The sequence below is a fragment of the Ochotona curzoniae genome, unplaced genomic scaffold, assembly GCF_017591425.1.
Source record: "Ochotona curzoniae isolate NIBS_2020 unplaced genomic scaffold, NIBS_Ocur_1.0 contig_4968, whole genome shotgun sequence".
NCBI classification, from domain to species: domain Eukaryota; kingdom Metazoa; phylum Chordata; class Mammalia; order Lagomorpha; family Ochotonidae; genus Ochotona; species Ochotona curzoniae.
The window spans coordinates 183,727-194,550 of NW_024466443.1; the positions used below are offsets into that span (position 1 = coordinate 183,727).

A 10,824-nucleotide genomic window follows, 5' to 3' on the forward strand; every position below is an offset into this window, starting at 1 on the left:
TTTAAGGCTATTCCTTATTTTTCTATTGGAAAGGTACATTTACAGAGAGAGAAGGGAAGACAAAGAGAAAGATCTTCCACATGTTGGTTCACTCCCCAAGTGGCCACAATGGCTGGAGCTGAGCTATTCTGAAACCAGAAACCAGGAGTTTCTTTTGTGTCTCCCACACAGGTGCAGGGTCCCAAGGCTGTAGGCCATCCTCTCCTACTTTTCCAGGCCACAGGCAGGGAGCTGGATGGGAAGAAGAGCAGCCAGGACATGAACCAATCTCCATGTGGGATTCTGGTGCTTAAAAGGGTAGGTCTAGCCAATGGAGTCGTCATGCTGGGCCCTTGCTAGGCATATTTACACACAGAGAGAAAGCAACACAGTGAGAGAAATCTTCTATCTGCTGGTTCATTCCCAAAATGACAACAGACTGGACTGAGCCAGGCCACAGCCAGGAGCCAGGAGCCTCTTCTTGGTTTCCCATGTGTTACAGGTCCTCAAGCACTTGAGCCATCTTCTGCTGCTTTTCTATGACATTAGCAGGATGAACAGGGAGACGAATTGGACGTGGAGCAGCCAAGACTCCACTCAGAGCCATTATGATATGCCAGCACCTCAGATGGAGGCTTAACACACTGCACCGTAATGGTGGCCGTGTGTGTGTGTGTGTGTGTGTGTGTGTGTGTGTGTGTGTGTGTGTGTGTTAATTTCACTCACAGCAAAATTGAAGCTTCCAGGCCACTTATTTCATGTGCTCGGATGGGTCTCTCTTAACCTAAGCTCCTCCCAGGCACTGCTCTCCTACTTGAGGTGACTAACCCCACTGAGGAACATCACCACCCAGTCCCAGGCCTTTCTTTGTCATGCGTGGGCTTCCAGGAAATGCAGAAAAAGGAGACAGCACCATAGAGGCAGGCTGGACTCCACTGAGCTCTCTAAGCAGACGCAGACAGACACCAAATCCTCACAGCCCTTCCTCGCCTGGGTCCCAGAGTGCCCTCCTCTGCTTCCCAGCATCTCCCACAGCCTGAGAGAAGTGGCTGAGAGCTGGCAGAATGCAGAAGGAAGGGGGAACACTGTGGAAGAATGTGGGCTGTTAGCCAGAGCTTCTGGCAGAGCAAGAACAGAGCTTCTGGTAGAGCAAGGTGTTAGGGTGGGAACAGGAGCCCCACAAGTCCCCCACCACGAGTGCTGGGACCCGAAAGGAGGGGACCTACAGACGGAAGTCCGTCTGAGGCAGCACCATGGGGGAGCGCTTTGCAGATCAGACAGCGACTTTCTTGGGTGGGGGTCTCTGGGGGTCTTGTATCTCTCAGAATGGTCATTGCCTAGAGCAGGAAAATCAAGTGACCAGTGTGGCTCAGCTCAGTATGGAGATCCCGTTGCCAGCCCGGTCATCAACACCAAGGACCCCCATACCTCTCTTGTCCCACCCCTTCCTCCCCCAGGGTCTTCACGTCTCCCTCTACCCCCTACCCCGACCTACAGACTCTCAGATCCTCTGCACCTGGGGGCTCTGGACATGCGTGTGGCGATGAAGATGAGGACGGTGCCCTGCAGAAAGCCCACTAGGCCAAGGGTGAGACCCAGCACACAGACCAGGGTCTCGGTGGTGTCTGGCAGGGGAGTAGGCACCTGCGGCTCTGGAAGATACAGCAAGGGTGCAGAGGTGTCACCCTGGGGGTGGGGAGGCAGGAGAGGGGTGGGATCTCTCAGAGAGATGGGCGGACTGAGGGGGATGGAGGATGGGGCAGGGCATACCCCAGTGTGTGAGGAGTGGCCGCTCCAGGCCCCAGTGCTCCACCCTGCAGTCATAGACGTCCTCGGCGGAGGGCACAAAGCTCAGATAGTGGAACTTGCGGAACAGGTGGTCGGGCCGGGTGTAGAAACTGGTCTGGGTCACACCCTGGGTGACCGTCTGGCCATTGCGCAGCCAGGTGATCTTGATAACCGGGGGGAAGATGTTGTCCACCATGCAGATGAGCGTGTTGGGCCGGCCCAGCTCCACAGGAGCCTGGGGGAGGACGGTCACCGTTGGAGGCACTAGGGAGAAGCAGACCCTGAATGTGGAAGAAGGTTCACCGCCCCTCCGCCCATGGCTGGGGGTGAATGGATCAAGGGACACCTCTTCCTGGTGGGCAGGGGTTGCTGGAGGGGAGAGGAGAAGATGGGAGGGAGGACTGCAGGTGAATATGTGTGGTGGAAGGAAGATGTGCTGAGGGCTCCTGGGAGGACCTGAAGCCTCAGATTCAGACCTCGCCCGCGCCAGAGCATGGGCACAGGGGAAGCCCCTGCAGGCCTGGGCAGGCTGGCTGGGTGAGCAGGGGTGAGGGGGGTGAGCGGGGGTGAGCAGGGGTGAGGGGGGTGAGCGGGGCTGAGCGGGGGTGAGTAGGGGTGAGCAGGTACCGCTGACGGCTCGCGTGCGGTTGGATCGCTGCACCAAGACGTCCAGATGCTTTTGGATCGTGGCGATGCTGGTCAGCCCGCCCTGTACGTCGAAGTGGACTGCGTCACCAAACTCAGGCAGGCGCCATACAACCTCCTTCTCCTTCAGGTCCACGGATAGCAGCTGCTCCCCGTCGAATTCATATGTGAATTGGCCTGAGCCATCATAAGACTGGTAGAAGGCTGGCCCGTAGGAGCCCACGTGGTCAGCTGCATGGGGTGAGCACAGGGCCGGGAGAGAAAAGAGGAGTGGGTCTCAGCCACGCCTGCCTGCCTCTGGGTGACGGGACAGAGTCCTGCTCCAACAGGGGCCGCAGAGGGCGGTAGCGAGGGAAACAGGAGCGAATCCAACAGGTCACAGGCCACGCAGCGCCCGGACCAAGGAGGGGCTGCCTCCATCCTGCCTGGGGTTCCCAGTGTTGAGCTGTGAGTGCCCCGTTAGGCTGTGGTCGAGTTATGGGATCCTGTGTGGGAGATGAGGGCGTGCGGGAGCAGGGGAGGTTGGAATGGGGAGGAAGTGGTTGCCAACAGGAGCGGGAGGGACGCTTAGGCTCAGAGGACACAGTGAGGGGTGACGACTGGCAGAAGCCAGGAGCCTGTGACTCCTGAACAAGGGGCTAGGAAGGTAGCCAGAGGCACTTCAAGGAGCAGCAGAGAGGACTTGGCAGCTCGAGGTTCCAGTATCAGAGCATCAGGACTGAATGCATCTCTTCCCGTAATGGAGACTCCGTTTTCTGGCTCAGGAACTCAGTTTTAACTGGTGTCTTTAGCATCAGCTCGCTCAGTGTTCTTGACCTACAGTAGGCCCAGCAAGACGCCAGGCTGGAGGTGAAGCAGCATCCACCCAAAGCAGGCTAACCTCAGATCAACAGCTGACCTGGTACGGGGATGGCCACTGTCAGGCCAGACGCAACTGCACTGGATTCAAATGAGCTGCCCTGAGCCAGGAAGTGGCATCAAGCTGTGGGGCGGCAGTGGGGAGCAGGTGTGGGTCTCAGAGAGAAGAAGGGGAGAGGGAGGGGGCGGGAATCTACACCTGAGGGAGAACCCAGAGGAGACCCTACTCTGAACAGACTGAGCTCCTGACCCAGCTGGCCCGAGCTGAGCTGTGTGTAGGTCCAGGAGGGATGTGGCAGAGGGGAGAGGTGACTGGCAGGGAGATGGCACTCACCTGTGATGGCCCCTGTTTCCTGAGGGCTCAGGAGGATGCTCAGGGTGTGGAATCCGAGGAGCAGCCCTGCTGCCAGCGCCATTGCCCTCTGGTACCTCCACCAAGCAAGTCTTGTTCTGTGTAGGGGGTAAAGCAGCAGACACACTGAGGATGGGGGAGATGCTGCTGTGTCCGGCCAATCAGAATGCTTCTCTGAGTACTCTGGCTGTTGCTGGGTAAAGAACTGCAGAGCCAGGGTGAGAACTTGCTGAGTCCTGGAGACCTGAGCCACAGCTCAGGGTGAGAAGTTTCCATGTGGGAGCCGGAGGAGCCTGGACCAATCCCCATCCAGAAAGGACCTCTGGAGGGAGAGACAAGACCCCCAGCACCCCTACAATTGGGCTCAGCAAAATCATAAAAAGCCTTTAAACTTGACATCACTTTCAGAACTATTATTTTGCTCCAGTAGGTAAGAAAATGCCTCAAATCAGTGCAGATGCTCTGTCTGACCCCTGAGCTGCTTCCATGGGAGGTGAGCGGAAGCTGCTAGCCAGCTCCATCTGTCCCTCCATGCTCTGCTAGGGGCTGCATCACCCTGGCCACTGCCTTCTGAGTGGGTTTGACCAAGGGAGGTGCTGAAGAATTTAACTCAATATCAAAACAAAGCAAAATGAAAAGTAGAAAGCTAAATGTCTATACAATTCTAACCATGTATTTCACTGAAGGGTTCTGGCTTTGAATTAACTGTAGATTTGGGTGGCACTGTGTATGGGGAGCCCTAATCTTGGCTGTTCTATTTCCATCCCCCAGTGTCTAGAACAATCCCTCGTCCACAGCAAGTGCTCAGCAGACACTTGTGCGTGAATGTACCTTCTGCCAAGGTCCTGGCATGGCCTTTGCTTCTTCCCAAGGCAGGAAGTGGGAGCTGGAGCCATGGGACAAGGAGACCACAGATGGGTAGGTGCTGGGAAACTTATGGTAATGAACCTGGCTTCTTTGTTTGGAAGTATTTGGGTTCCCAAACTATACCTGGAATTATCTAACTTGTGGCTACGGTGTTGGTAAAGTACTACTATGCAGGAAATAAAGGAATTAAATGGAGAAGCAGAGGAAACAGTCCAATGCTGAGGGCTTCTTATTGTAAAATATAGGGAAAGGGTTTTTTTTTTTTTAAAGATTTTATATATTTTTTATTGGAAAGACAGATACACAGAGAGGAGGAGAGACAGAGAGGAAGATCTTCTATCCAATGATTCACTCCCAAGAGGCCGCAATGGCTGGAGCTGAGCCAATCCGAAGCCAGGAGCCAGACGCCTCTTCCGGGTCTCCAATGCAGGTGCAGGGTTCCAAGGCTTTGCACCGTTCTCGACTGCTTCCCAGGCCACAAGCAGGGAGCTGGATGGGAAGCAGGTCTGCTGGGATTAGAACCGGTGCCCATATGGGATCCCAGTGCATTCACGGCAAGGACTTTAGCCGCTAGACTACGGCGCCAGGCCTGGGAGAGTTTTTAAGTGTTATGTTTAACGTGAAACTTAATCACATGGTAATACAAGAACCTTGTGTTTGTGACGCATCTTCTCCCGAGTTCACTGGACGTGCTCTGACGGCCTGCGCTGGCCTCGGCCTCTGCACACGCTTCCCACTGCTGTGACTGCCTGGATAGACTCTGATACTGTGCGTGGTCATCGGCTCACCCGTGCTTAATTTGTCACTCTGCGTTATTGTATGTCTTTCCTTATTTCTGGACTAGTCTATAAATAACTGAAAGTAGCATATTTAAAAATCTAACTATAACTAGTTTTTTTTCTAATTTGTTTCTATTTATCTTCTAAATTTGTTAAATTGTTTGAGAGAAAGAGAGAGGTCACACTCCCTGCTTCACCCCCCAGCTTCCCTGCGTGACCAGGACTGGGCCAGGGCAAAGCCAAGAAATGGACCCTCAGTCCAGGTCTCTCAGGAGGAGGGCAAGAGCCCAGCTACAGGAGCCACCACCCTGGCCGTGCCACCCCACCCCCAGGGCTCATCAGCAGGAAGCACCAGGCAGAGCAGGAGCTGGGAATGAAGCCCCCACACTCCCATGTGTGACGGGGCGTCTCAGCCAGCCTCTGTTAACCACCAGGTTGAATGCCAGCTGACCCCTTGACTTTCTCTCCCTTTCGAAAGATCAGGTTTTGTTCAATATATGTCTGAGTTATTAGGTGCTTACTCGCGATTTATAGTCTTGGTGCATTTCAGCTTTTTCCAATTTGTTCTGACAATCTTTCTGTCTTAAACTCAGTGTTGTCTGACGAGTCTATCCACATCGTTTCTCTGGGGGTAGTATTCGGCATACCTTTTTTATCCTTTTGTTTTTACTCTTTCTGCACACTTATGCTATAGATGCAGGTCTTGTAATCAAAGGTCACAAAGACAGATGCTGGCTTTGATTTGATCTGATCCTGTCTGCATTTCAGCTGCTGATTCAATCCATGCGTTGGTCAAAGTGAACAAACTTGCTTCTGAACAAACCCTGAAGGCCTTGGTGGCTTAACAAAGCGCAGTTCAAAGCAGGTGGGACACAGCACAGCACTCCTGCAGGCAGTGCCTCCGGAGCCCAGGCCAGCCCCATGCTGCATCCGCTGTTGACAAGGACGCTGCTCGGACCTGTGCAGGTGGGAGAGCGAGCCTGAGGGAGGCATGGCTCTGGACCAGCCAGGACAAGTCAGTCCTGCTCACATTCCACCGGCAAGCAGTAAACGATGACCCCGGAGAGGAAGGAGGGGAGCGGACCAACAGCTCAGTGGTGGGTCCAGGAGAGCAGAGTGGCTCGCTGAGCACACAGCACCAGCTTTGCCCCATTCCTGCTTTATTGATTGTGATCCTTGATATACCTGTGCTTGTTTCCAATAACTTATTCATTTCAATATTTCTGGTTTCCTTTTTTTAAAGTATTAACTTTCCCTGTCTTCCCTTTCACCAGATAAAAGCCTCAGCTTGCAGAAGCGTTCGCATTCTCTCTCCCTCACCCACGTGCTAGGTCAACCTTCCCCAAGATTTTTTTCTTTAATTATGATATTTCCTCCAAAAATGTTGTGAAGATAGTTATTTGTGTGGCAAACCTTCTCAAGCCTTTTATGCCTGCGGCCGTTGTTAGTATTACCCTACCACTGTGTTCAAAATCTACACGTAAGCGTTGCGAGGGACAGGGTGACCACGCAGCACAAGATACGAAGTGGTGGTGGCCAATCAGGTTACATCACCGCTTGTGAGCAACTTTAAATTGTGTAGCAAATCCAAAGCTTGAAGCTTTTTCCCTTTAAGGTTGCAAAGACTCTAAATGAAAAAGACTTATTCATTTGATTTAAAGACAGATTTACGGAGACAGAGAGAGAAAGAAATCTTTGATCTGCTGGTCCACTCTCCAAATGGCCAAAGCCAAGAGCCTCCGTCATGTCTCCCGGTGGGTGCAGGGGCCCGAGGAGCTGGGCCATCCTCTGCTGCTTTCGCAGGCCTGTGAGGAGGGAGCTGGACCAGAGGAGGAGCGCCCCTGTGGGATGCTGGTGCCTGCAGGTGGAAGCAGCCTGTGATCCTCAGCACTGGCCCCGATGTGAAGACTCTTACTCAACATTTCAGTGGTTGTTTTTTGCTATTACTGTTTTGGCATCTAGCATTAGAGTCTAATGTCAGTAAATAAATGAAATATATATTGAGGCTATTAACTTTTATGTTGGTTAATATTTAATTGGCAATATTTAAGGTATACTGAATTCTAAATATGTTATTAATTTGATTTAATCTGGCAGGTCAGATCTTCGAGGTTAGGACCAGTGGGATTGGCTGGCCTCTCCGGGTCTCAGCCGGTTGTGGGGGTAAGGTGGTAGACAGTGGGAGTGTGAACGGCTAAGGCAACAGCCGTGACGGGCAGTGCCCGTCTCCTGTCTGCTCCAGCAGGGCTCTCAGCCTTGACTTCATCCTACCCTCCACACAGCACCAGATCCTGCCCTTGTTCGTCAAAGTGTAGCGGGGCAAAGATGGTGCCAGGCCACCGCAGGGAGGCAGGATGCAGCACAGCTACCCACCTTCATTCAGAACACTCCTCAGTCCTGCCAGGGATCCTCACTAGTTTATCTCTATGCTTTCCTTTTTAAAAATTAATTTAGGGCCCAGCATGGTAACCTAGCAGCTAAAGTCCTCGACTTGTATGCACCAGAGCCCGATATGGGTGTCAGTTCTAATTCTGGCAGCCCTGCTTCCCATCCCTGCCTGTGGCCTGGGAAAGCAGTTGAGATTGGCCCAAAGCCTTGGAACCCTGCACCAACGTGGGAGACCCGGAGGAAGCTGCTGGCACCTGGCTTCAGATCAGTTCAGCTCTGGCCAGTGTAGTCATTTGGGGAGTGAACCGGCAGATAGAATATCTTTGTCTCTCCTTCCCTCTGTAAATCTAATCCACATTTCCAATATATGTTATTTAATTTATTTATTTGAAATGGAGGTTCAGAGTGAAGACAGAGAGAGTGAAGTCTTCTGTCTGCTGGTTCAACCCACAAATGGCTTCAACAGCCACGGTTGGAGGGGCCAAAGCCAGTAGTCAAGAGTGTCTCCCAAGTTTCCCACATGGGTACAGGGGCCCAAGAACGGGGGCTACCTTTTGCTGCTTTCCCAGCTTCATTAACAGGGAGCTGGATCAGAAGTGGAGCAACAGAGACTCTAAATGGTAACCATAAAGGATGCTGGCACTGCAGGCAGTGGTCTAACTCACTACACCACAGCGCTGGCTTCCTTTCTTATGGTCTCCCCAGGACTGACTTTTAGGTGTGCAGCCAGCAAAATGTGCCAGTGAGTCCCAGCAAAAATCAGAGTATAAATAAAATGTATATTCTTGTTAATAAGCTTTTTGTTGACTAATGTCTGACAATATTTAAGATATATGGGGTTTAACTACATATTATCAAATTGATTTAATCTATTTCTTGCTGCATTTTTTTATGTGACTACTAGAACATTTGCTACCAAATCTGTTGGCTACCATTGTGTTTCTGTTGGGACTGCTGCCCAGGGCTGCCACTGGTTGGCGTTTCCTTGGGCGCTCACTGCTGGGATGTCCCAATTGAAGCAGCCCGTTTGCCATTAGCCTTTGGTCCTTTCCTGCTACTACCTGGAGAGTCCACTAGAGGGCGAGCTTACCCTTCACTTTTTTAGAAGAACGTGATGAGTTGAATGGGTGGATGAAAAGGAAGAGGAGAGAATCTTCCATGCACTGGCTCACTCCCCCAGATGTCCCAGGGCTTGCTCTGGGTGAAACCAGGATCCAGAAACCCCATCTGGGTCTCCTGTAGGGGAGCAGGAGCCCAAGCACTTGGGCCTTTTCCCACTGCTTTCCCAGGCGCATTAGCAGGGAGCTGAAATGGAAGTGGAGCAGCCAGAACTTGAACTGCTGCTCATATGGGATGCCAGTGCAGCAGGAAGCAGCTTAACCCCCAGCACCACAATGCTAGCCCCAAACATGATGTCCATATAAATAAATAGTGTAACTGTTTACCTGGTCTTCAGCTTTTGGGGGCAAGCCTTTATTAGCAGGTGCTCAACTCATGTAATGCCAGAAAGGCAAGTGGCCCATGCCTTCCCCCAAATCTCCAGGAATTCCTGGGCAGAGCAGCGAGGTGAGGCTTCGCTTCCCCGTGCCAGGTGGTTCATGTCATCTGCCCGATCCTCCTGCCCCAGGCACACCACTGTGGCCATTTGAGGGAGCTCCTGGCACAGCGGGTTTTTTACTGGTCATGGGTTTCCGGCCCTGGAATGTCTCTTGGAGCTGCTCCGTTCCGTTAGAACTGTCCCCTCCTGTCTCCTGACCTCTAACGCCTGGAACCCCAACCCCTGCCTCCCGTGAAGAAACTGAAATGCCTAAGCTAAGACCACCACTCCTCATTTCCTGAAGTCTTGATTTTACACATAGACTCATGTGTGGGGGTGGGAAGCAACTACTTGGAAATACATAAAACAGCTTTAGTAAGTTTATGGAAAGGGGTAATAAAAATATTCAATTTGGTCCAAAATGATTTTGAAGCCCATACATAGGATGGGAGCCTTCACAAGTTTCCTGAAAAAATGCATATTATGAGGAAAGAATAGCTGTATGGGTTCCACTCCACTTTTTTTTTTTTTTACAACAAATGAACTTATCATTTTAAAAAATGGGGGGGGGGGTGGAGCCTAGCACGATAGCATGATGGTTAAGGTCCTCGCCTAGAACATGCCAAGATCTTCTCACATGGACACCGGTTCTAATCCTGGCAGCTCCACTTCCCATCCAGCTTCCTGCTTGTGACCTGGGAAAGCAGTTGAGAACAGCACCCATGCACCCATGTGGGAGACCCAGAAAGAAGTTCCTGGTTCCTAGCTTCAGATTGGTGCAGCAACAGCCATTGCGGCCACTTGGGGAGTAAATCATCAGATGGAAGATCTTCCTCTTTGTCTCCCCTCCTCTCTGTCCATCTGACTTTCCAATAAAGTAAATAAATATTTAAATAAATTTTTTTGAAAGTCCAGATTTAGAGAAGGACATAGAGAGAAAGATCTTCCATCTACTGATTCACTCCCCAACTGACTGCAACAACCAGAGCCGAGCTGAAGCCAGGACCTCTTCCAGGTCTCCCACACAGGTGCAGGGTCCCAAGGCTTTGGGCCATCCTCGACTGCTTTCCCAGGCCACAAGCAGGGAGCTGGATGGGAAGTGGAGCTGCTGGGATTAGAACCGGTGCCCATATGGGATCCCGGCGTGTTCAAGGCAAGGACTTTAACCACTTGCGCTTATCGCGCCGGGCCCCATTTGTAGAATTTGAAAACAGCTTCTGACTCTATGAATCCATAACAGCAATTTCTCACTCCCTGTAAGTACAAATAAGCTGTTGTGTAACACTGGAGAAAGTGATTCGATTCTGTCCTACCAGGAGGGCTTAAGGAAGGCAGATGACATGTGTAACTTGCCTGGAAAGATGAATCTGAGCACACAGGTGCAGAGATGAGGGCGCGAGCCTGGCAAGGAGATGAGGTCAGTTCGCCCCAAGTGGAGGGCACCAAGGCCCCCGCCAGGCACGGGACTGTGGAGTGGATGGACTGCGGGAGGCGACGTGGTTTGAAGATCAGGCTGTTATCAAAGTGTGAACATTGCTGGCTGTTGTAACCGGAGCAGACACCACTGTGGCTTTAGAGCCAGGTGAGTCAGCTGAAAACCAAAGACCTGGATAGGAAGGAAAGAGGCAAAT

The 10,824-nt window shown here is 52.0% G+C and overlaps 1 protein-coding gene across 3 annotated transcripts; it reads right to left on the reverse strand.

The window, feature by feature from the left end:
- Positions 1-496: 496 nt before the first annotated feature.
- LOC121161975 (HLA class II histocompatibility antigen, DO alpha chain) lies at positions 497-3,719 on the reverse strand. 3 transcript variants are annotated; one of them, XM_040988724.1, is made up of 5 exons: positions 3,605-3,719; positions 2,395-2,643; positions 1,750-2,031; positions 1,496-1,631; positions 497-1,316 (listed from the first exon to the last, which is right to left on the reverse strand). In XM_040988724.1, the coding sequence occupies exons 1-5, from the start codon at positions 3,684-3,686 to the stop codon at positions 1,310-1,312; spliced, it is 756 nt and encodes a 251-aa protein (XP_040844658.1). In that variant the 5' UTR covers positions 3,687-3,719; the 3' UTR covers positions 497-1,309. The 3 variants fall into 3 exon arrangements, with proteins under 3 accessions (XP_040844658.1, XP_040844656.1, XP_040844657.1); XM_040988722.1 differs by having other exon boundaries at positions 1,475-1,631; XM_040988723.1 differs by having other exon boundaries at positions 497-1,631.
- Positions 3,720-10,824: the final 7,105 nt, after the last annotated feature.

What these genes read in the sequence shown, in the direction of transcription:
- LOC121161975 (XM_040988722.1), bottom strand. Translation starts at nt 3,686, where the DNA reads ATGGCGCTGGCAGCAGGGCTGCTCCTCGGATTCCACACCCTGAGCATC. An exon ending in GGAAACAGGGGCCATCACAG is followed by an intron (nt 2,644 to 3,604) that starts GTGAGTGCCATC and finishes CACCCCATGCAG; the next exon opens with CTGACCACGTGGGCTCCTAC. An exon ending in CCGCACGCGAGCCGTCAGCG is followed by an intron (nt 2,032 to 2,394) that starts GTACCTGCTCAC and finishes GCTTCTCCCTAG; the next exon opens with TGCCTCCAACGGTGACCGTC.